General features: G+C 48.1%; 1 protein-coding gene across 11 annotated transcripts in view; it reads left to right on the forward strand.

Moving 5' to 3' along the window:
• PRKCE (protein kinase C epsilon) overlaps positions 1-26052 on the forward strand; it is a 490916-nt gene that overhangs the window by 174574 nt on the left and 290290 nt on the right. For 3 of the 11 annotated variants that reach the window (XM_077749323.1, XM_077749327.1, XM_077749329.1), the window contains one exon: positions 4389-4452. In XM_077749323.1, coding sequence (XP_077605449.1) covers positions 4389-4452 — 64 coding nt within the window. The other 8 variants (XM_077749325.1, XM_077749324.1, XM_077749331.1 and 5 more) reach the window with 8 other exon arrangements.

Here is a 26052-nt window from a genome sequence, read left to right on the forward strand (position 1 = left end):
CCCGTGACCCCTCTGGTGACCAGGGCTATAGCGTGTTTTGTCCCCCGGTTCCCCACGGGCTGGGCATGAAACTCTGGCCACAAGCTTTATTTAATATTCCCAACTCCATAAAGCTGTCAGATGTCCTGGAATAACATGTAATGATAACAGCTTTGGGCAAGAAAATGCCTTTTGTGTCGGAGCAGAGCTTGACAGAGTGGAAGGGATATTGGACTAAGCAGCACACTTGAAGACTTGGCTTTTAAACAACAAGGGCACCGGCAGTAACTGAGTGTTTTGTGCCAGGCCCCGTGCTGAGTGCGTTACGTAGGCTATCTCGTTTCACAAACGTGACAGGGTCTGTTGTTAGCTCCATTTCAGAAAGAAGCGTTCTGAGGCTCAGAGAAGGAAGTCCCTTGCTTCAGGCCAGAGAGCCCGGAGGGTCACACCTAACCACCATGTACCGAGTGCCTCCTGAGTGCCGAGGGCTTTGCGTGTGTGTTTTGTGCCATTTTTACAACAACCCATTTCACAGATGATAAGACTGAGGCCACGGCTCAGGGAAGGCCCATAATCGCCTGAGTTGGGATTCAGCCCTGGTCTGACCCCGAAGGCTGGGTTTGTCTTCCCCACTGTTGTGCTGCCTTGCTCCTGGCCTCAGCTGGAGGGGTAGCCAAAGGCACCAGAGGTCGAGAGAGAACAGACATGGACATACTAAGACTCATGAAGTGCAGGTAGGAGTTTCAGGGCGATTTGATAAATAGGGTTGCATCTGGGACCGTTTGGGGGAACCTCGCGTACAGGAGAAAGAGCTTAGAACCAATCCTGGGAACGGCTGGGAGGAGGGAAGAGGCCTCCTTTCATGTAGTGCCAGCTGCCTGGTGGTGACGGCAGTCGACAGCTTGCTGGAGTTTTGCAGGGCTGGGCACCTACGTCGCTTCGTTCTCCGGGCCTGGTCATTGTGAGCACAGCTTGTGGTTCAATTAAGTTGACCATGCGGTTGCTGCACACTCCATCACGTGAGGTACCTGATCACCCCGCAGTCATGTGCATGGAAGTCCTACCTCCCTACATGGATTCTCAGGGCCTCCTCGCTCGGCCGCTGGGGCCCAGCCAGCCCTCCGTGGCCATCTGCCCAGGCTGCAAAGCTCTTTGTTGCTTTTGGCACGCCTAATAGCATAATTTCTAGTTTTCTGTTTGGAAGTGCAGTTCATCGGCATCGAGGCAGCAGTGGGTGCTAAAGTGGTTTCTGATTGCTATCTTGAATGTTAATATCCTAATACATTTTATCGTCGATGACCTGTCCCCCCCACCCCCACCCCTTGCCACAAGATCTCACTTGCCCTCTGCAAAGAGAGGCAGGCCACTCGCCTTCGTATTCGAAGTGAGCCCATCTCAGTCCTCTGCCGTCTCCCTCCCTGCTTTTCACAGATAGCATTGTACTCTGCCAATGCGGTCCGCAGTCGTGGGAAACCTCTGAGTTGGAGGATATGAGAAATTGTTTCATTTAGCCGGCAGGGTTTAATAGAGATGATCTAATCTCTGAAAGGCATACATTATTTAAATTCCATGCTTTTGGACAAGAGGACCCCTGATATTTGTGGCGGGGACAGGATTTGGGTTTGGCCCTGTTCAGTGGAGCTGACTGGTGGTTTTCCTGTTTGTAATTTATTTTGGGGGCNTGGAGGGGTGCAGGGTGGGGATTCCTCGTGGTGAGGGTGCTGGAAAACATTTTCTTTAGACAGAAACCTAAAATCACAGATTCTTGGGCCAGAAAGAATGGGGAGAGTCATTCCCTGGCATCACCACTCTGTTAACTGGGTTTTCATCTGGATCCCAAGCTCCAGATCCCAAACTCAGGTGAATGGCCCCGGTGGGACAATGTGAGAACTCTCCTCAGTCCTTCACTCCCTGCCCTGACAGAGACTGGAGACCTCTCTTGGTGGATCTGAATTTTTAAAAAATATATTTACTTATTTATTCTGAGGGGGAGAGACCCAGAACAAGTGGGGGAGGGGCAGAGAGAGCAACAGAGAGAGAGGGAGAGAGAGTGAATCTTAAGCAGGCCCCATACTGTTAGTGCAGAGCCCAAAGCGGGTCTCGAACCCACAAACCATGTGATCATGACCTGAGCGAAAATCAAGAGTCGGATGCTTAACTGACTGAGCCGCCCAGGGGCCCCAGTGGGACTGAAATTTTGAGAGAAACCTTGAACACTCAACCATTAAAGACTGAGTCTGGGGGGCGCCTGAGCAGCCCAGTTGGTCGTGTCCACCTTCGGCTCAGGTCATGATTGCACCATTCATGAGTTTGAGCCCCGTATCAAGCTCTCTGCTGTCAGCACAGAACCGCTTTGGATCCTCTATCCCCCTCTCTCTCTGCCCCTCACCCGCTCATGCTGGTACGCGCTCTCTCTCTCTCTCTCTCAAAAATAAACATGAAGAAAAATATTTAGAAAGAAAAGGCTGAGTCTGGAAAGAAAGTGGGGCTCACGGATGTCTCAGGGAACTTGTACTGTGAGGGGTGTGAGGTGCTAGGGGAGGGACCTGGAGAATATCAGTCCAAGGTGAATTTTTTTTTTTTTTTAACCTCACAGACAGTATGTGGCAATTGTGGGAGAGCTACCTTTTCTTTCCCTGCCACCTGATTTGAATGTCGTGTTTGTACAGACCACATGTCTCTCTACCTTCCTGGGGGGGTGGGGGGAGTTTGGAGCAGCACATGATCCCAGAACAAGCTCTCAGAGTTCTGAACATAAAGTCTTTCCCCCTCCACGAAGCTTTATTCGGTGCCTGCTGACCAATGGACCGTGAGGTAAGCGCTAGGTATATACATAGAATTCTCACAGTCTGCCTCACCGAGGAGATGGACATACGGACAGTGTGTTACAAGAACTGTGGATCAGATGTGCATGCGTCCCGTCGGGGCACAAATAAAGGGGTGATCAATTCTGACTGGGAATATCTGGAAAGGCTTCAGAGAGGAGGGGCTAATTGACCTCAGCCTTGAATGAGAAGGTGTTCACCAGACTGACCCTTTCTGAGTGGTGCTTGATGAATGTGTGCCTGCTCTTGGCTGGAGGCAATGAAACAGGAAAGGAGGGGTAGTGGCCCCTGCCCCCGGGAATGTCACAGCTTGCTGGGGAGACGGGCCTGGCACGTACGTACGAGCCAATTAAAGCTCTGCGCCGACAGATGGAATTGCGGAGGCGAGGACAGGCCACCGGGGGTACTTGGTGATCCAGGGTTTCCAGAGTTACTTCTGCCTCGTGGAGAACACAGTTTCTGTAGGGAGAGTTCAGACCTTGCAAAGATGTCAAGCGGAAGAGGCCCGGCGTTCAGACTTGACTCGTCAGGCCAGTCCTGTATAGAAGCAGCTCGCTGGATTTGGGGGAAGGGGGCAGGGAGGAAGTGAGGCTGATGGTAAGAATGTAGCGGTATCGGCTCACCCTTTACAGCCCTGGTAGAATCTGGGGTTTGCAAAACACACAGCTGGAGCACACGGGCCCTTCAGCGTTGCACGGGCACCGCGTGCACTCCCAGCCTTTGCTTATGCTGTCTCTGTCCCTTCCACCTTGAATGACTCCCCTTTCTTGTCTTTGTGAGGTCTTCCCGGACTGCTCTCCGACGCTGATTTCCAACTCGCCAGATACTTTATCGGTTATCCTCTGTGGCTCATCACCAAGCTGGGTTCAGCATTGTTCTCCGTTTTTTAACGCCTCGATGAGACTGTAAACACCTTCAGAGTGTGAATGGCATCTTATGCTTTTCTTTCCTCCCCTGTGAGCAATTTGTGTAGTATAGAGTACACGGGTTTCTCTAGACGGTCTTGCCATTGAATCGCAGCCTCGCCACTCGCACTCAAACGCCGAGCTCAGCTTCCTTATCTGTAAAGTGGTGTAACCCAGGGTTTCTCAACTTGGACACTATTGGCATCTGGGGTTGGATGATGCTTCGTCGTGGGGACCATCCTGTCTGCTGTAGGGTGCTTAGCGCGATCCCTCGCCGCCACCCGTTAGATGCCACTGGCAGCCCTCCCTCTCCAGACACGACCATCAAAGAACGTCTCCAGATAATGTTTGTGTCCCCAAAAGGTTCCCGGTGTCAAGTGTCCCCTGTGCCAAGGGTCCCCTGTGCAGCAAGATGGCCTCCAGTTGAGAACTACTGGGATGGCATCACCCACTGGGTCTATATCGGACCTCCTCGTGCTGCATCCGGAACATAGTACACATTCCACAAATGCCGATTCTCCAGCGTTCCCGATTCACCCCGCGCTTGGCACACGGCAGGTTGATGGACTGAGCGGAGCCGTGACCCTAGGTTTTAGCAGGGTGGGGTGGAAAAGTCATGGAACTCTCCGGCTGCCTCCACGATGCACTAACAGAGCCACTATCATTTTCTTAATTGCAGATTGATCTGGAGCCAGAAGGAAGAGTGTATGTGATCATTGATCTGTCGGGGTCGTCGGGTGAAGGTAGGAGGATGTGACCTCTCCGCATTGTTCTCTTCCACTGGCCCTTTGTCTAACGGTGTCTCCCTTCCCTGCGTGGCTGGGACATATGACGGTGACGTTTAATTAATTGGCACCCTTCAAAGGAAAAGGTTATTTTGAAGATGCTTACGCCTGTGTACCAAAAGGGACTAGCCATCTGTGAGCTCTGGCGGAGCAGAGGGAAGATGTTTGACTTACCAAGTGAGGCGCTTCTGCACGCCGGTGCGCAAGGCAGCCATCAGTGGAGCGGCAGCCTCTCCCCGGAGGCTCGCGTGGGGTGTGTGTGAGTGTGGGGGGAAGGAAGTAAAACCAGTTGGTCTAACGGTATTCTGAAATGAAACAAGTAAGGTGTCAAATTTCAGAATCTTATTTTTTTTTTCGAGCTTTTATAGAAGCGTTACTTCTTTTTACGGTTCCCCACGCAGGCAAAAGCCCTGCTTTCAGAGAGAAATAATGGGGTAAGGGAATGTCTGCTCCCCCACTGGCTGATGAGACAGGGTGTAGATGTTCTCTGCTGGTTGGATTTTCCTTCTCTCTTCTCCTTACACCCTCTTCTCTCCATCCTTTCGTGGGCCACTTACTACCTTTGAAGGCTTGCCAGGGGGTGAGGACTGGGCAGTCAGAGGGGAAGGGAAGACTGGACAGTAAAACCGTGTCCACACAGAACAGGAGCTGGTGGCAGATGTGGGCTCTAGGGATGCTGGGAACGAGGGCTGAAATTTAGCAGGGCCATCTTTCTTCTCCTCTCTCTGTGCACAGGAGGACAGAACAGTTGGCTTTAATGTCATGGCAGAGAGATGGATGGGCAGGCCAGGGCTGGTTCCTCCTGGCAATGAGGAAAAAAAAATGGAACTCGGGCTGCGGCAGTCTGTAGAGAAAGACAGTCGGCTCCCTCACATCTGGCTGGGAGACCGGGGTCTTTTACAGCATCTCTTCAGAACTCGGGAGATTACAAGTGCAGAGTCACAACACCACATGGTCTCCTTGCTTTAGGGATGAGCTCTGGTTTACAGTTCAGTAGTGGGAGGAGCGATTATGTCCACCAACTGCAAGGAGTGGGGCGAACGATGTGCTTGACAGTTGTGCCTGCTGATTGTCATTTGGCTGATTGATCACCCAGCTTTACCAGGTGTTTGGAATAATTCAATAATTGTGCGTATACGGGGCTTATAATAGAATTCAGTCCTCTTTGAATAGATCTCAATTATTTGGCACAGGTTTAAAACTTTAAACATCCTTCCAAAATTGGTCTCGTACATTTTCTTCTCTTTATTGCAATTATATTTTGGTGGTCTCCGCTTTCCTTCTCTACCCTCGGCTCTGAGCAGCCCAGAATAGAATCTGCTGTGGAAGATTCAGGGATTTAGCAATATTTAGTGTGAAATATTTAAGATGTGCCAGAGGGCCTGAAGAATAATACAATGAGCAAGTGAACGCCCCCACCCAGATTAAGAAATAAAGCAATGATTTAAGGTGGAACCTTGCACTGCTTTTACCATAATGGGTGATCCCAAATTCAGCAGGCTTGAAAGTATTACGGTGGCCTCCTGATTGTAGATACTGGTGAAACCTCCGATGGGCAAAATCAACGCCCCCCTTTCCTTTACATAATCTATATGTAACAGGAAAATTAATTGAACGTGCCTTTCCTGTGCCAAGATGCTGGGCAACCAATAAGAGGCTTAGGTTAGTTTTTTTGCTTTGAAAAGAGGAACAACTCATGAAATTGTGGAAGACATCCTTTTTCACGTCAGACAGAAAGGACAGGGACGACTGAATGAATAAATCAATCAGAAGCAATTGATTTTTTTTTTTCCTCCTTGCTTCCACGGCTTATTGCATGTGAATGGCCGAAGCAATTTTCACTGGGCTGAATTCTGAGTGTATTTTTTTTTTTTTATCTCTTTCATCTAAGGAAAATAGAGTTTACTTCAGAAATGCTGACACATGCCAGACTGTAAAGCGTTAGCATGTGTTGCTCTGAAGAAAAGCGGAATTTTTTTTGCCCCTCCCCCCTTTTCTCACTGGATTTGGGATTCTTTCTCTGTTCAGACTTTGAGGGCTGCTGCTCCAGCGGTTTGGGGAGGGGGTGGGAGGGCGAGGAGAGGAGCAGAGGATGGGTAGCCATGACACGTGTTACTTAGACTGCACGAGTAGAGTCCAGTGCAAAACACGGTTGTCCCAGCTACCAGCTAGACCTCGGACGTCCGTAGATTCTTATCTTATCTTATCTTATCCCTTTCTTTAGTGAAAATACCTCACTGTGTGCCTGCAGAAGGGTGCACAGAGAGTGGAATGAAGCAGGGGTGACAAGTTCACTCTATTATTCTGCCGTCCGGCATCCCTTCCGCTCGCCTGTCTCAGATGCTTCCGTCCCATCCGTGGAGGAAACTACCTGTGTTCAAAAGCGATCACATACACTTTACAACATGGGCAAACAGCAGAGAGCCCAGGGAAAGGTTGGGTTGAGGCTGTGTGGCTGCGGCTCAGATTCCAGGATGTGCCAAAGGTTGCTTTTTCTGGCTCACACACTGTAGAACGCCTGGACGTTTGTGTCTGCTCCAGCTGGAGCTAATGTGATTTCTAGCTGTCTAATAAAATTCCACTGCTTGCATGTCCTGTGCAGCTCACCATAATGGGATTTGACTGGTGTGTGCTTTAGCTAAACCAGGCAACCTAACCCCAGATGTAAGGGGTCAGACGCGATGACAGTTAAGGCCATTTCCGGTCATGCAGTTTCGCTCTGGGGTCTCATTTGAATAGCCATCAGAGCTGGAAGCTGAGGACTGCCTAATATCTTTCGCAGGTAGAAGGGTTGAAAGAAACAGGCTCTTTGGGTCAGGTACCACGCCAGGCACTTTACCTCCATTATCCCAAGTAGCGAACTTTCTAGAATACTCATGTGTGATCCTCCAGTCTTGGGTGCCTCTCAGTGTTTGCTTTTATCATAAGTAATAGTCGCATGGTTTTCTGGTAAACGTGGCACTACAGGCTCACAGATACTTAAATACTTAAATCAGAGCATAATTAGCCCAGGTGACAGATGCATAAATAGCAATGTCATTCTCAAGTGTGCCAAGTATTGTCTCCTGCTGTGCACGTTAGTTAGCCTTTCTACCTTTGTTGTGATGCAATTTGTACGTTATTCCGATTCTTCATAATACTATGACAATGCACCGTTATTTGCAGACCCCCAGAGGAGGGGCCGGCAGGGTCTGACTCGGGATTTCTAAGTTCTTCTTTCCCTGCCTCCCGTCCAGATACAGTGGGCACCCAGGAGAGGCCTTCAGAGTCTACACAACAACAGAAAGAACTAGAAGTGAGTCTCACTGATATGTGTGCATTGCCAAACTGTTTCTCGAATAAAACGCAGAAGATACAAAATAATTTGAAGGCTTTCTGTAATAGAGACAACACAATGCAGTATAATCAGGGTTCGGAGTGATTGCACGTTGCGGAAGCAGGGGATGAAGAGCAGGGAGCAGGATCCACGCCGTCCCCTTCTTTCTGCAGCTGCATGCTGCGGACACCATTCAGTCTCCCCCCCCGGACCCCCAGCGGACGGGGTAGGAAGAGCACACTTCCAGGAGTCCATCAGTCCTGGCCTTAAACTCTGGCTCTAGTGCTTACTAGTTTGGAGCTTCAGATTCCTCACTGGCGAAGGAGGGTAATTCTAGCTGTGGCAGGGACTATGGTCAGATTGCTATGGGAATAGTGCCCTTGAAGAGAGGTGACGCTCAGGAAATGTCCTAAGGCCCTGGAGACCTGAGGGCAGGGAGGTGGGCAAAACCCGTGAAGGAACAGCAGGAAGGGTCTTCAGGGAAGCAGTTTGAAGGCAGGTTTCTGACTCTGGGGCATATCAAAAAGAACAGAGGTGACAAAGAGGCAATTTATAGAGTAGTGTCTATATCTGGCTGGGGCTAAGAGATTGCTTTCTGCAGAGCTCAGACCTTGCCATAGTTTGGCCCCATTTTCTGTCTTTCTCTTTCTTCCCCACCCTTCCCCCAGTGAACTATTTCCTAGAAGGATGTTCTCTATCCTGTTTGTATCTCTGGCCCTGAATGCCAGAAACCCCTCTTTGTTGGAGCCTGGGTGTGCCCTCTCTGCTCAGTGCAGACTGAGAACATGTGGGCCCCACACTCTCACCGGCTCCTGGGTAAAAGCCCCCCATGGATTTGAAGACAGTTATTAAATCTCTCTTCTTCAGGTTGATCCCTCAGATCCCTTACCCTTTCTGAAGAAATCGTTTAGAAGTTTAACTCATCTTTGCATCTCTCTTCTGGACTCTTTGGCAAGTTGCAAGGACAGAGAGATACGATCAAACCTGCTTGGCTTAAATGGTAACGTGTGTAGAGTGCGTAGAGTGCGTGCCTGACAGTGTTACCCCTATGTGGGAGATAGCCCTGTTGAGAGGTCAAGTGCCACATTCAAGGCCAAAAGTCTGATTATACCACCCTGTTGGGTCTGGACCCCCAAGCTACAATCCGGTGCCCTGCTCTACATCACGGCCTCAATAGTGAGTTTGCCAACATGGCCAAGACCTTCCCATTGCTTTGTTATTTCAGTTTTTTTCTTCAGCCTTTTTTTTTTTTTTTTTTACAGTGATATGGAGCTAACCTTCTTAGGTTTGGATCCAAAAGTGACCCAGAGTCCTTTTCATAAGTAAGCAGATTTCTTTTCTGCCCTTAGAAATGAGAACTCCTTTGGTCGCAGATGAGGAACCATTAGCTCCTTCTCAGGCTCTCTGGAAGGTGAGTCCCTGACTAAGTCTTGGTCTGCAACTAGACCCGATTCAAATCCAAGCAGATCAGTCATCGTTCTCAACCTGTTTCCATGGCAAGCATTAGAGTGCTGCCCTCTGTGTTGGGATGGAAGGGGAGGGCTTCTGGAAACTGCCTCAGCCACTGGGCAGTTTCTGTCTGGGTAACATCTCTTCAGATCCCAGCGTCCTACTACAGCTCCAGCTCCTGAGAATTCTGCAGTATTTAATCCAATGCCTTCAGTCACCAGATAGCTAGAAAGAACCATTAGTTCAAGTGAACAATAGTCACCGACGTGCTTTAACAAACGTGCCCAGTGTGGTACCCGCGCTGGGTTTGAGGAGTGGGAAGTGGAGAGTTAAGCAGAAAGCAAGAGACGGCCTTCACAAAATGACATGGCCTTACCCTCAAGGAAGTATGCAGCTCAATGAGGAATCTAAGACTCACTCATTGGACAAAAATACTAGAGGGAAATGCAAGGTAATAGCACGTGAACTGCTTAATTGGTTTTTACCAAGAGCGCTCCAAATAGGGACAGATTGGGGCTGGAATAACCCAGGACAGCCTCAGAGAAGAGGGAGGGCTTGGGCTGAAAAGGAAAAGGTAGAGAGCCCGGATTCACAGGGAAGAAGTGGAGGGAGGCATTCTGAGCATAGGGGGATCGTGTCATCGCAATCAAAGACAGCTTTGTGGCTGTCATTTTTAGGTAAGGCTGGATAGACACGATAAATTAAATCGATACAAATTGTTTTCTCTAAGAGCTTCATAACAAAGACAGTTACCAGTATTGTAGACAGAAATTCTCGTGCTGTGCAGACAAGAAAATGAAACACCATAGATGATTAAGCTGTGTTTGAAGGTTGAAGGCAGTCCTTTCTAGACGTGTCTTCATAGTTGAGGCCTCTCACACCTTGGATCCCAAGGTGGAGGAATGTTCCAGATCAAGTTTGGTCAAGTCTGGGATGTTGGGTAGAGCACATTTTATTACAAGCGTGGGGCTTAGGGGATTAGAAGATCACGTCCAGGTATAGGCATTCCTTTGTGTCTTTTCTGCCCCCTCTCTCTTTTCTCCCTCAGCAACCACGTGGAGTCCTATGGTAAGGGCTTCACCACCTCCACCACCCTCCTCCTTGCCAGCTCAGCGATCTAGCTTGCGTCCCCCCAGCACGCCCTGACACTCCCTATTTCTCTTTGCAAGTTCTGCGCAGTCTCTAACGAGAAGCATTGCTTGAGAAGCTAAAGAGAGCTCTCACTTTCCCAAACACGGGATTTCGGAGTCAGGCTCCGGCTCCAGGATGCTGAGAGGTCTCCCTCCTGCGAGGTGCCTCAGGCGGCGAGATCTGGTCCGGCTCACCCCACAGACTCTCCAGACGTGCGTGGACATGGAGGATTCTGTAGTAGCATGGGGAGCACAGAGGCCGCCTCAGTGCTTGATAAGAGTGAAAATAAAATCCAGATGTTCAAAAACATCGGCGTTGCAGTGTGTCTGCCACATCTCCACCCCCCAGCGTAACTACTTGCCACTGATACACAGGGAGCGGAGCCCTTAGTCTCCAGGTTTGGGGCCCTGTCCTGATGGAATAAATGCCTGTTCCTAGAAATGAGGAATGGTTCCATATGCACCAGATGAGACACGGGAGGCGGGGGCAGGCAGCAGTGAACCAAGGCGAGAAAGCACTGAGCTCCGTACCCCCACCAAGGGGCTTATAATGTCCCGAAGAGACAATGCTAAAATGCCTGACGAGAAATAAACCAAGAAACCCTCATTTCCTTCCAAATAGGCTCTCGATGCAAAGCACTTCCTCTGACATGAGTCATCCACGGTTAACAACACCAAATGCCACCCATTAGCAGATGAAAAACAGAATTGAATCCTGAGTGTTTAAAGAGCAGGGCTCTTTCGTATCACTACCAAAGCCTCCTTCCCCTGTGCCATTATGGAGCATAGATGACTATTTTCTATTGACTTTTGTGTCTATTTCGCTAATGAAGTAATTGAAGAAGGAATAGTCCTGTTGAAGAAAGCAGCTTCTAGAAAGGGTGGATTTATAATAGATCCTTAGTCAAGAAGTGAGCCCGTGTTTCCTGGCATGGGCTCCCATTATGTCTCTGTTGTCCTGCCATGCATCATTTCTGTGCCGTGTAAAGAAGATTGTTTTGGGAAATTCGTGTTTGCAGCTTAGATCACACTGGGTCAGAGCGGCCTATAATTCAATCATTGACTGTTGTTTATGTCCTCATGATTTGGCTTAAAACGGGAGAGTCTTTCCATTCATCTAACCTAATTTAGAGAGTTGTCTTTCAGGATCAACTACTTTATTCTTTTATCCCGTTGAAATTGGCCAGTGCTGACAGTGTTATTGATTTTCCTTATTACCTCGCTTGGTTGAAACATTCACATTTTCACAATCAAGTGCTTCACCATCTTACTCTAGTTGCTAACACAGGGGCTTTTGTCTTCATCCTCTGTTGCAGACGTTTGGTGTGAGCTGGGACGGGGGGGCGCTGTCTAGTCTGTACGTTTGTCCACACACACACACACTGATGAGAATGAATGTCTCTGAATCACCTATTCTGTCTCCCCTTCATCCTCCATTTCCTTCACTGATTAGAAACATCATGTATTTGTTTATTTAGGATACGGGAGGCCCTGGGAGTCGAGCTAATGAACGTGACCCCTGCTCTCGGTATCTGTACTCCTGCAGAAGAAGGCGGGCGGTAGACCAGGAGGCAGAGTATGTTTTAGTTGTTGCGTAGCTGCTGGAAGAACAGGATGCAGTGGGACCACCGAGGGGACTCCTTTCAACTTGAGGGCTCTCCCTGGAGCAGGCAGGCAGGCAGTGACGGCCACCAACATGTCCACAGCCTCTCATCAGCTCTTCTTGGCGGAACTGGAAGGCAAGTTTCCCTTGGTTGAAGATACAGAACCGCTGTCTAATCAGAAGATAAAATAAAGGTAGATAAAGACCTGATCTACCCAAACTTGAACTCTGCAGGCAGAATATATCTGATGTACACATTCATTCATTCAACATATAGCTATGGAGCAACTGTACCACTTACTCTTGTGAGCGCTAGGGGCACAGAAGTGAATGAACTCTATAAACAGTACAAAGCATTATGGGCCTCACATTTTAGTGCCTGTGCTTGTNCTCTGGGGAGGGGAAAGGGTGAATTTAGAAAAAGGGAAACTTTCCTGTCAATACCTGTAATCTTGTTTTTCTTTCCCATGTATGTGTCTTAGCTATTAAAACAATGACGTAGAAGTTTTAAAAAAAAAAAAAATAGGTGGAAATACAGCCATTGCCATACACTGAGACACAGCAACTTGTCCGTGGCCAGAGGCTGGAACATGGCATGTTCCAGAAGACCCTGCAGAGAGGAATGACTCGTCATATCCACAGAATGACATGTTTAGGACAGGGACTCTAAGGATAATGCCCTTCTTAATGCTCTGCATTACTCCACAGACACCTCTGAGTTGTAAAGGGATATGCTGATGCATAGGTATGTAGGGTTCCCCGGGACTGTGACTGTCACCAAGGACCGAGTGCCCTAATGTGGAGAAGCAGGTGGGCCAGAGCGGGTGATGAGCCAGTGATGTGTGCAGACGTTCACTCCACGGAGCCCCTTGCCTCTGGGTGCTTAACCCTGCGGCTGCTGAAAGGCCCGCCCCTCTCTGGAAGCACGAGCCCATGGTGGCGTCTTCCCTAGCACCAGACAGCACCCTCCAGCATTTAGCGGCAGCTGGTACAGGTCCCAAGCTTGGTCATGTCCACAGACCAAGTGGCTTCACCAGCTGGGGTACCTCCTGTCCAGCCAGGAAGGGCCAGCTGGCTTCCAGTGGGTGAGTTACTCCCCCCTCTCCGGACCCTCAAGTTTGCCTGTTTCCTGGCATTGAAAATAGCGGTCACGTTTATTTCAAACAGAGATGTTCTCTGCAGCAGGAACCCGCGACCGCTACCATTTGCCAGGTGCAAGTTCTCCTGGAGTTGTCAGGGGACGTTAAATTCCCTTCCAGGTGTGTCTAGGTGGTATTGGGACCAGGATGTCACTGACACCTGCATTGTAATTCCTGCTGCACACTTAGTTAATTACTCGCTTTACCAGTTGATTGAACAAATATAATGTGAGAGCCTGTTGCGGGCCGTATGCCACTCTGAGAGCTGGAGAAGCAAAGACGAGAAAGACTGAGGCCCTGCCCTCCAGGTGCTCCCAGGCCAGGGCATGTCAGCCAGAAGTCACGGGCTCTCCTTGGGCCTCGGGGGCCTCCTCCCGGGCACCTGCTCCCTCCGTAGTTTGAACCAAAACCAAGAATTTACACACAGCCAGGCACCTGAAAGGGGGCAAGTGGAGAGTACACAATTTTAAGCCAGATCCATAGAGATCATTTTATTTAAGCCTCCGTGGGTCTGTCAGGTAACTTGGATCCTAGTTTACGTATGAGCAAAATTAGGCTTCGAGAGTTTACGAGTGTGAATCACCAGGGATCCTGGGGAAATGCGGATCCTGACTCAGTGGGCCTCCGGTGGGGCCTGAGATGCTTCACTTCTCGGCAGCTCTCCTGGGGTGGTGTCCGAGCCACGGATCCTCAGGACCACACTCTGAGAAGCAAGACACTACAAGAGCTGTGACGGTGACCTTGCAGCATGCTGAGAAGTCACCCGTTTCTATTTCACTGGTAATTAGGAGGGGAGTCTGTCCCGTGTCAAAGTCAATACCTTTCCATCCTTTTCCATCCCCCTTCTCCTTCCTTCTGGGAAAGGGGCTGAGAAGGCACTCGGTGTTCTTAGGGAAGGTGGACAATTCCCTGGCCTTGGGTTTCCAGTCCCGGCTTTCGTTGTCTGCAGAAGGTCGGGATGGAGGGCGTCACTGTCCTTCAGCGAGGAGCATGAGGAAAACAAAAAGCAGTCAGGATATTGGAGTTTTTGTTTCTGTGTTTGCTTTTCTATAAATACCCGCAAGTATTGAGTGGTGCTTGAATATGATCCCACTGTGCTAATTTTCTCCCGGTTTCTGGGGCTTTGATGCAAACAGCTTACCCAGGGGCCTTGCTAGAACTTACCTTTATGCGTTCCTCTGATGAGGTAGGCAGGTTGCACCTACCTTTGATGGATGGGGAAAACACAGAGGGAGTTCTGGATTAGATGTTGGGTACACAGGAGGGGCGTAATTTTTATTTGTTGAATAAATGAGTGCGTGGCTAAATGAAATAACAGGAGAAAGTGTCACTTTAGAAGGAAACTATTGAGATAAACAGGGTGTTTGGGCTGACTCTGCTTTGGATAGCCAGTTATTTCATATTCCAGCGTACAGTCACCGGGGACCTCGCGGGTGAGCGTGGGCCTGCATGTTTAAGCTTTTTGTGCCTCGTACTTATTAGGGGCCCTCTGAGGCCTCCTCAGAGCCTCCACACACACCATGTCCCCAATTATAATACCCTGTCCCCTCCCTGTTTATTCAACTACTTCCCCATTCTCTCAGAATTTGATTTCAGGTTTGCCTCCTCCTGGGGGCCTTCCCACATCAGCCCGCCCACCCCCACCTGCTGGTTCACAACACTGTGTTTGCTCCCACACTCCTCTGTGTCTTTCTGTACAACCACGTACTCATATATTTATATTGTATTCATAATGAAAGTCCTGGCTGTGCCCTCCCACCCCAGTAAGTCACAAGCCATCTGAGGACACGGGGTTCTGTCAGAGGGGCCCGGAGCTAAGAGCTGGCCCGGGGCACATGAGGCTCCTGGGTGGCCTCATGATGTGGCACCGCTGAGCTGGGGGACCATCCTACCATTCGGACTGCACAAAGCTAGGTGAGAAGCAGGGGCCATCTCTGCACTTGGGGCCTCTCCGCCCAGCCAGGAACCAAACCACTGAAACCCAGTGTGGTACTGGGTACCATAGAGACATTGACTAAGTCCATGGGAGCCCTGATTATTGCTGGGCCAGGCTAGGGCTGGGCACAGGGCCCCCCGATTAGTTACAGTGAATTCAGCAGTAAGCAGCTTTACGGTGAAGTGTAAAGGGAGTAGCCCCTTTATTGACGTCCGAAGCTTGGATTCTGTCCTGGACCTGCTACCAAGCAGCCAACTGAACGTGAACAAATCATGGAGCATTTCTGGCCCTCGACTGGATTGCCTCGACAGTGTTGAGATGCTATGATTCAGGGAACGTTCAGGATTCCAGAAGGTCAGATCGGAGATTTCCTGAATATAGGTGTGACTCAATGAGAAGGTTTCATAAGCCCTCTTTACCTACTTACCCTACTTACCACCGGGAAGGCAGACTCAGTTATGCCTGGCCCAAGTACAGGATCCTTAGCAGTGGGTGAGACTTGGTGGGAGTCTGAGGAACTTAAAATGTGGCTCAGTAAAGAGGGAGAGTCTATCTCGTGACCCCTTAGGGGCAGTTCTAGGGCTAGCAGGGGCCTGCATGTTTAAGCTTTTTGTGCCTCGTACTTATTAGGGGCCCTCTAATACAGGGAGGTATTACAGGGAGGCTACAGGGAGGCAGCTTTAAGCTTGGTTTAGTGTGTAGAAAATGCCTCTAGTAGACAGAGTTCTCCAGCATTTAAACCCATTTGACCAGTTACTTAGGGAGCTTTCCATCCCTGGAGGTATTCAGAGACTGAATGAGGATTTTAAAATATTATAGGAAAAAAAAATCTTCTAGTGGTCTTTTGTGAGATCTGAATGCTTGTAACATAATTTCCTTAAGTATATACAAATGGAGAATAATAAGACAGCTTTATTTTACTAAAAAAAAAAAAAAAAATCCAAGGTCCACATTGTAAAAACAACGAGAAAGAGAGTGTATGGGATAATAGGGAAATGAAATAAGTTGGATTTCAGCATCTATTTACAGAATAGTTATATTTCTTGAAAATCTAGGCAAAAATGAAAGTGTTAAAATGTGGACCTTGGAATGGAAGTTTCTTTAAGAAGAGTTTACTTAGCTTCTTGCCCTGAGAAACGGTTTGATTTTGAATAGATAGCTTCTCACTATGGTGGGTGATGTCTTGGCATAAACATTACAATTAAGAATTTATTTCCTGTATGAGGTGGGGCACCAGGAAGGCAGCTGACCCATCTCCACTTAACATTGACCTACCTTTTGTCAAATGCTTGAAATTTTCCCTTCAGAGCTTTCATGTGCTTGCTGGTTTAAGCTCTTGATGCTCATTGAATATCTAACTTCCTTTCTTAAAAAAAATTAAAAAAAAAAGGAAGGAAAGAAAGGAAGAGAGAGAGGGAGAAAGAAAGACCAATCCTTATAGAAAAATGAAATCCTGAGCATTTCTTGATTTTCCTCATGCACAGAGGACCAACAGCTAGGTTTGTAGGTAGGTCCCTAAGTTTGTACATGCTTCTAAAAAGGTGTCTGAAGGTCAAAAGAGTGAAAGTTGAATAACTGAGTTAATGTTGCAATGGGAGATTACATTCCAGAGAACTAAAATATTTACAGTTGCACCAAAAAGAAGAAAATACCTGGGAATAAGCGTAACCAAGGGAACGAAAGATCTGTACTCTGAAGACTGTAAACGCTGATGAGAGAAATTGAACACGACACAAACAAATGGAAAGATATTCCATGCTCATGGATTGGAAGACTTAATATGGTTAAAATGTCCACACACTACCCGGGGCACCTGGGTGTCTCAGTTGGTTGAGAGTCTGACTTCAGCCCAGGTCACGATCCTGTGGTTCATGAGTTCGAGCCCTGCATCGAGCTGTGTGCTGATAGCTCAGAGTCTTGGGGCCTGCTTTGGATTCTCTGTATCCCTCCCGCTCTGCCCCTCCCTGGCTTATGCTCTTTCTCTCTCTCTCAAAAATAAATAAGCATTAAAATTTTTTTAAAAATGTCCACACTACCCAAAGCAGTCTGCAGATTCAGGTGCCCTATCAGATGCCAACAGCATTTTTCACAGAACTGAAACAAATAATCCTAAAATTCCTATGGAGTCATAGGAGACCCTGAGTAGGCAAAGCAGCCTTGAGAAAGAACAACAAAGTTGGAAGCGTCACAGTCCCAGATTTCAAGATACGCTACAAAGCTGTCGTCACCAAAACAACATGGTACTGGCACAAAAACAGACACGTAGATCATTGGAACAGAGTAGAGAGCCCATAAATAAACTAACGTTTTTATGGTCAACTAATCTATGACGAAGATAGTGGGGAAAAGAGTCTTTTCACTAAATGATATTGAGAAAACCGGACAGCCCCATGCAGAAGAATGAAACTGGATCACTTTCTTACACCATACACAAAAATAAACTCCAAATGGATTAAAGACCGAAATGTTGAGACCTAAAACCATAAAACTCTTAGAAGAAAGCATAGGCAGTAATTTTTTTTTTTTTTTGCCATGGGCCAGAGCAGCATTTTCCTAGATATGTCAGAGAACAAAAATATATTGTAAAATGCCCTCATGGTGTCTTGTTTAGAGACTGTCTTTGGTCATATTTCCAGCATCCTTCTCCACTTGGTCATTTGGGCAGCCTGTCAACCTGTTTACAGGCTGGGAGGGCCCAGCTGAGGCCAACTAGGGGCCTTTGCAGCCCCCTCAGGACCCTTTGCTGATTTGCTATATTAGAATCTATTCTCCGCAGTAGAAAAGATGTATCTTATCACAAGGGCTGATATTCTCATTTCTTTCTTCTTATTATTTTTATTTAACAACAACAAAAGGCAGGAAGCAATAAAATATTAAAATAATTGCAAATCACTTTCTTTAGACTCTAAGTTCTGTGGAGGCAGAGACCATGTCCGTTTCTGTCCCTGCTCTACCTTCCTGGCTTCACACAGCGCCGGGGGCAGGCACACTTAGGAAGTATTTGTCCAGTGAATTAACGAGTGATGACTGTCGAGGTGGGTATGGCGAAGGCGTGAAGGTGGCACAGCGGCTTGACAGGCAGGGCCACCACTGTGAAATATCTGTCGCCAGCCGACGGCCCAGCGTCCATGTGTGTTGTTGGAACACGACATGGTTGGGAGCCAAGAACCGCGTGTCATAGGTAGGTTTGGGGTCAGCGGGGTTGTCGGCCAAGCAGCTGGAGCCTACAAGGCAGACTGCACCTGCGTAATTACAGATGTCCGTCTAGCCAGTCGACCTCTCCCTGGCTGTAATTATGGCCTTTGTAGCCACCACACTGCCAAGGCCAGCTAGAAACACCTAGCTTGGACTGCAGAAGGACCCAGCTTGTTTTTATTTTTAATTTTTTAAAACAGAAACCATACCAGGGTACTTCGAGTTAGCATTCCCTTCCCACACTGCACGGGGCCCTCACCAGGCTTCCTGGCCTGCGAAAATGAGAAATGATCATTTCTCAGTCTGACTCGAGGAGAAAAAGACCCTCTTGTGATCTGTTGCCCTTAAATCAGTCTGTCTTTTGAGATTAATTTAAATCAGCCTTACTCTCCCCTCCCCTACTCTCTTCCCGCTTTTTTCATTCAGAAATTATATCATATTATGTATCATGGATCATAGGTACCTATGCCCAGATAGAGAAAAAGAACATTTCTCATGTCTTTGTAGCCCCCTCCCACCCTTTGCTGATCTTATCTTCATCCTTTATCCCCAAAGGTAGCTACGGTCCCGAATTGTGTGTTGTTTTCTCGCATTTCTTTATGATTTGACCACCTGTATGTATGTTTTCTTAAATAATACGTTGTTTTGTTTTTACCAACTTTTAAAGGTTTATTATTCAAGTGAAATCATCCTATATAAATCCTTTTGCGGTACATACAGTTAAGTTATACATTTGAGATTCATTCCATATTGATGTGGGTGGCTATAGTTCATTCATTTTTATTCCATTATATTAATATATTAAAATTCACTTATCTGTTCTATTCAGGATACCTGGGTTGTTTTTAAGTTTTTGCTATCAGGGACAATACTGTGCTCTGGGCATCCTTGCTTCTATAGTTTCTTTAGGTTATTTAGGTGTGGAAATGATGGTTTAGTATTTTTGTGTATGTTCAACTTTACTAGATAATGATAAATCATTTTCCAGAGTATCATGACAGTTTCCAATCGCTTTATGTCTTCATAAATAGTTGGTATTATCAGACTTCTACATCTCTGCTCATATGGTGGGTGATGCATCACTGGAGTTTTAATTTGTATGTCTCTGATTACTGCTGATACTGAGAATCTTTTCATGTATCTACAGGTTTCTGATCACTCCTGGAAGATAGCCGTTCATTACTTTTTATAGTTTTTTATACGTTTACATAGCTTTCTTCTAGGTCTTCTAGCTTCAGTGGCAGTTACTTTTTTTTTGCAAATATCTTCCCCTAATGTTTATACAAGGCTGATATTTACATTCTCTCCATGGCCATCTGATAAATAGAGATCCCAGGAGTGAAGGGTGTGGATCCTGAACACGTCATTTCACATGCTTGGGCTGGCTTCTGTTTCTGCTCAATCAAGGGAGCGAATTGATGCATTCCCACCCTACTCCCTGACCGTGAGCGATCATGGGAGGGCTCTTTGTGCATGAAAACCCACTTGAAAGTAAAGCGCCATACACATACATGGGAAGTGTACTTTTTTCTACATTATCACACTGCCTTCATTTCTATGCCATTACATCTTCCCTGGACATCTTTTCTGTTGTTGCCTTGCTTTTTGTTGTTGTTGTTGTTGCACTGGGTGCCTTCTGAAATTATTATTGACGTTTTGTTCACTTACATATTTGCCTTTCTAGCGCATAAGCTGCAGAGGGCAAGTCTTTAGTCTTGTCAGGGTATCATTGCATTCCTGGCAACCCGGATTGGTGCCTGGCACACAGTAGGCGCTCAAAAATGTTTGTGCAGTTTGTTTGAGCCAGTGGTATTCGTAGCAGTCCTGGTATCCATCGCCGTGCGATCGTCCAAACGCCGTGTTTAGGACTCGCCCCCCGTTCGGATAACTTTCCAACTCGTGGAGGGCATTGTTCAGTGTATTCTGTGGCCGCCTTCTTTCCAGGGAGGGAAGGTGGGGCCGGAGGAAGGGAATTGCCCCCTTGGGAGCAGAGAGCTCAGTTTTTAGATTTGCAGCTCGGGCCCCTGGCGGGCTGGCACTCCTCTGAGGGCAGATTGCTAGGGTAAGACCAGAGTTTCCCAGGCTTTTTCCTCTGCCCTTCTGCAGGGTTGCCGTCAAGTTTGCTGCTTTCTCAAACCCTGTTGGCTTTTGCTTTGTTGCTATAGAAACCAGAGCTGGTAGTTTGGGGGAAATGTGTGTGCCTGTGAATGCTGGGGGAGGGGTGTCGTGGAAGTGGTGGAGCCCCGGGGCTGGGTGATTGCCCAGGACGAGGAGTGAGGACACCTCAGAGCGCTCCATGAAGGCCCCGCCCGCTTTGGAGGGCGCTCTCCTCAGAGGGCCTGTGATTTCGAACCGTGCGTGCTTGGGGAACAGGCGTCCCTTTGTAGGTCTGCAGGGCCCTCCTGGCGCCGGTCCAGCCGTTACGTGGAACATCTGGAAAGCTTTGGCCCCTCCTGGTGCCAAAGCCACTGAGCCCTGGAGACAGAGATCAATGACCTCTTCTTGGCTGCTCCTTAACCCGTGTCCCAGACAAGTGCTTTTCTGGGAACCAGTGAGTAACACGGATCTTTGAAGCCCAGGCTTGTGTGCTGTGGCAGTGACTTTCACTTTTGATAAAAGGGTGGGGACAGAGAAAGGGTCTGGGTGGGAAGAGCGGTGAGAATTCGGCTTTTCAGGAAATCAGAGCCCAAGCGGGGAGCCCTGCTTCCTACTCACTGGTTTTCCTGCCGGGAAAGCAGCGCGCTGAGCTATTGCCTGATGTTAATGCTCCTTCATGCTGGGGCTGGTATGACGGGTGGGGGTGGGTTTGAGGCTAGAGACTTATTTGGTTCTCCTCCACAGGCAATCCTGGCAACCCCGGGGAGAGAATGCTAAAAAAGCGCAGGGTGATTTTTTTTTTTATGCACATAATTTAATCACATGCTGGGTTGTGCTGAAGATAGTGAAAAGAATTTATGATGTATACTAGATGGGGGTAAATATGCCATGTAATGACCTGTTGTGCAGTAATGTTTTACACCTCACGTGTTAGAATGCACACTTAATATTTATCATAAAATAGATATATGCATACAATAGAAAAAGATATAGAAAGAGTAGAAATGCCCTTAACTCATCCCTCAATAAATGGGCTCCTCCTCACTGGGGTCAGGAGCTCAGGATCAGCTTACTTTCAGTGTCATTAAAATAAGACCTGTTTTATTTTACCTCTTTTGTACACATGGTAGGTACTCCGTAAGTGCCATTTGAACTGTTGGTAGGAATGTGCCTGGAGTGGACCCTAACCCAGAAATCCTGCCGCAGGCATATCCCACTGGCAAAGACAAATCGCTGGATTTGAAATAGCCAAATATTGGAAGCAAGCAAAAATATCACAGTTAAAGGGTATTTTGTTCCTCCCTATAATGGAATAAGCAGCCATTACACGTTTTTAGGCTGATTTTTATATATTAACGGGGAGAGAGGTTCAAAACAAATGGCTCGGTAAAGTAAGTTGAAATAGTAGATGTGGTGTGATCCCACTCGTGCAAAAAGAAACACACACATACACGCTAGAGATGTGTACACATACAGAATGTTATCTCTGCAAAGTTGGAATGGGAGCAAAGGACTTTTGCCTTCTCCCGTGTCCTTTGAACTCATTGGCATTTTTATCTTGAGCTTATATTTGTAATCTGTTCATCTGCGTTCCTTACCATGTTGTCCCCTAGCGTATATGACTACCTCCTCCCTCAGGTTCGCAGGTTTCGCTCCCTCCATAGCGCCCCGGAACCCGTCCGCAGGGTGCAGCTTGGCCTTGTTTCTGAAGCCCCACAGGGCTCTCTGATTGCACAGCTTAGCAATACGTTAGGCCTCCCTTAGGTTGTTCTATGCCTTGTTTCACGGCGTCACCACTCTTCAGACTGTCAGGAGAGAAGACGACACTGTGCAAGAAGGCATCAAGGTACAGCCTGAGGGGCAAGGATCTCTTTGCCTGGCCCTTTGGTCTGTCTGTGGTCTTGGAGCTGGACTTGATTCACGACCGCTGCGGCCCATTCCCAAGGGCTGCGGTGCTGGGAAACGTATACTGCCTCGTCCCCGACAGGTGATAGGAAAAAGGGCGCAACACCCTGGGCTTTGCTGGCTGCTAGGACTCAGGGCTGACAGCTGGTTTCTAAAGTCAACTCTGCTCCGACCCCCACGCTTGTGCTCGTGCGTGCTCATGCACCTTCAGGCACGCACATGTGCATTCACAATCACCTGCGCGGCATGCCCCTGGGCTCCAAGCTCGGCACACACTACGTCCTCCGCAAGCTCTACAGAAGCGACAACAGTACTGGAAACACAGGTACCACCCCAGATCAGAGCGTGATGGCTGAGAACAGCTTTGCAAAAGCAGCCTTCCGGGTTCTCTGCTCCACTCCCTGGTGCCTGGAGGAACCACCGCCCTCTCCCGCAGGCTGCTGGGGTTGGGAGAAGCTGGGGACAGTATGTGTGGTTTGAGGAGCTGTGGGGTTGGGGGAGAGGGTGGCCGGCCTGCAGTTTGACCCGTCTGTGTGTGTTTGTTGTTCCTGAAAGGTGCGTGTGTAGAATTAGGCTCCCCATTTCCTGACATCTCGCTAGCATTCAGCCTAGCCCCTATGGCTACTTTGTTTGGAAGAACTTGACTCTTCAGGAAAAGGGAGGGTCTTAGCCCCCACTGTATATATGATGCCTATACGTCGCAGCCCTTGGTCTGCGTTATGTGGTTTCCCACATAACGATAGGAAAACTCGCCTGCGTCCTCAGGGGCTTAAAGTTTAGTCCTAGAGACAGGCTTGTCTGCAAACACAATACCAGGGTGAATTAACACTTGCAAAGGCCTGAGGGCTCCTCCGTTATGAATCTCTCTCCGCAGGCTGCAGTGGTGTCTGGCCTCCCTTCCTCTTCTGTTGAGTGCTCACTGGCCAACTTTGGGGATGCAGAGATGAGTCACACGACTACTCGACTACTCGCAAGGAGCTCACGCTTTTAGTTGTGGGAATAGGCATTACAACAGTCAGCACGGTAGTGTCACTGATTTAAGACTTCTTCCTGTCCAGGATTCATTGAGGCTCCGAGGATGGGCTGGCCAACCCTACTCGGCTTGGAATGGAGGCTTGGAAGCAGAGATGGGCTTTTGCTGGTCGGGAGGGGACAAACAGCCACGGATGGCAGGCTGTGGCTGTGTCAGAGACGGGCTCTAAAAGGGTGGGCAGTAAAGCTGAGGCTGGGGTGCCTAGCTGTCCTGGAGCCATAAGGAAGGCGGGGTTCTTGCATCCTAGTATGCAGGAGATGGCCCAGCGGAAAAGCCGAGATTGGCTCTGTCGCTGGCCCACCTAGACTAGCCCCAGACTGTTCCGGATTTCAGTTTCCTTACTCGTAGATGGCAGCAGTAAAACGGGCCTTCCTGCACCCACTTTTTCAGTGGAATAGAAATCTCTGGTTGTCGTTTAGCTGGTGAGACAGTAAGCTAGGATTTGGCAGGGCTCTGAATGGTTCTTCCCTGGAAAAAGCCGCATTGTCTTCTCTCTGCCTGCTTTCTGTGCCAGAATAGGCGTCCTCAGCTTCAGACCTGTTGGCCGAGGGGCCTCGACTCCTTGGACACTGTGTGTAAAATTTTCTGTACATTCTGGACATGCATTTTAAGGGCAGAAGGTGTTTGCTCCAGCTCTCAGAAGATTCACCACCTCCAAAAGCTTAACAGGAACCGCTCCGGAGAATGGTGCTGGGTCCTCCCACGCCACCCTGGAGGGGCTTTTCTTCATGTTCCCCTCCCCCACCTCCCCATGTTAGGAATGAACTAGTTGACACAATAGACTGTTCTAAGCAATTCTTTTTTGCTTGAAAGAAATGGAAGACATTGTGATAAAACTATTTCTAAACTGTAAACTTGGGTACCTTCTCAAGGAGAATGTATGGAACATAACCCATGTGTTTAGTAGTCTTGGAGGTTTTTATGAACGTCAATTATTGGCCTGTACTTTTCTAAGGATCCCAGGTTGCTTTGTTTTTAATTCCACTCCTTGTTTTCCCATGTCACGAGTTGTAAAGAGATATCTTAATTTATGTCTAATTGTTTGCGTGGGAGCCCAAGGATGGCTTCAGCTTCTCTCTTGAAGTGAAGCGTTGTTTTTATAATCAGTACTTGCTGCTTGGGCAATATAGTCACGTTCTAGACTCCAGAGCAGTGGGTCTTGACCTAGAATATGCATCAGCATCACCAGGAGGGCTGTGTACAAATACAGCTCGCTCTGCCTGACCCCCAGCGTTTCTGATTCTGTAGGCCTGGGATGAGGCTCTAGAACTCCTACCCCTAACAAGTTTTCAGTTCAAGGGGCCTGGTCAGGGGACCACAATTTGAGAACCACTGTTTTAGAGTAGTGCCCCTTAAACTTCAGTGTGCATGTAAGTCACCTGGGGAAGCTTGTTCAAATGTAAATTCTGATGCAGAAGGTCTGGGGTGGGCCCCGAGATAATGCTTTTTTAACCAGCTCTCCAGGTGAGGCTGGTCTGTGGAAGATGCTTTATATAGAAAGGCTTTTAAGCGGTGCTTCTCACTTTAGACTGCACATTAGAATCACATGACAAGCTTGGGGGGTGGGGAGGGGAATGGGGAAGGATCAGGAGGAGGGAAAGAAAAAGTTATCTCCCCAAACCCTGATCTCTGGGAGCAGAGCCTGGGCGTAGGTCTAAGCCCCCCCAGGTGATTGGATATGCACTCAAGGTTACAACCTGGTTGTCAAGATTGTGAAGTTGTCAAAGTCCTCAAGTTAAATGTAGTGTTACCAGTTTTGAGTATTTGATGGACTGGTGATTGGTCTCCCACCATGATTTCCATCTGAATCCTCTGGAAAGCTTTATAAGCTATTGATACATGGACAAAATAATATGTGTGGGAGTTGCTTCAAAACAACATGGTAGTATGTTAACTGCCTGGAATTTAAATAAAAACTTAAAAATCAGTAAATAACGTGGTGGGGAGAAATGGGTGAGGGTACTGATCTGGGCTACCAACATGTAGCCACCAGCCACCTGTGACTTTTTGAATTGAAATCAACTAAACATTTTTAAAAACCGAAAAAGCAGTTCCTCCATGACACCAGCCACATGTCAGGTGCTCATTGGTCACATGGGCTAGCAGCTACCATATTGGGCAGCATAGATCTGGAACATTTCCATCACAACAGAAAATACTGTTGGTCAGCCCTGGTATGTGAAATGTGATTGGCCATGGGCTGATCATCGTTGAGGCTGAGTGATTGGGTCCCGGGGGGGGTTATTTCTTCTTGTCGACTTTTATACACCTTTAGTTTTTTTCTGTCCTGAAGTGTTTTCAAAAGATGCCCAGGCATTAGGAGTGGGGCCCAAGTCTTGGGCTTTTGGCAGCTCGCCAGGTGATTCCAACGTTCAGCCACTGGACTAACAGGTGGGCTTAGACATGTTGAGAGCCAGCTGTGTTCCTGACCCGCGTGGCCTTCACTCCGTGGCATGGTACCTGTCTCCTCTCCCCACCCCCCCATTTATGAGGGTGGAGATAGTTGTTCCCTTTTCCTCTCACATGTGTAGCAAATCCGGAGAAACAGAGGTGAAAAGGCTTTGAAAGATATCAAGCACTGAGTACGCCGAAGAGGTTTGTTACTTTTCCTGGTTCCCCATCTCGCCATAGTGAGACCTTGGGGTAGGGTCGCCAGACGCTGCAAATACACAGGAGCCTCAGGTAAATTTGAAATTTAGCTAAAGTACAAGTAAGTTTTGTAATTTTTTAGTGTAAATATGTCCCACGCAATGTT

The sequence above is a fragment of the Crocuta crocuta genome, unplaced genomic scaffold, assembly GCF_008692635.1.
Source record: "Crocuta crocuta isolate KB4526 unplaced genomic scaffold, BGI_CrCroc_1.0 scaffold118, whole genome shotgun sequence".
Lineage (NCBI taxonomy): Eukaryota > Metazoa > Chordata > Mammalia > Carnivora > Hyaenidae > Crocuta > Crocuta crocuta.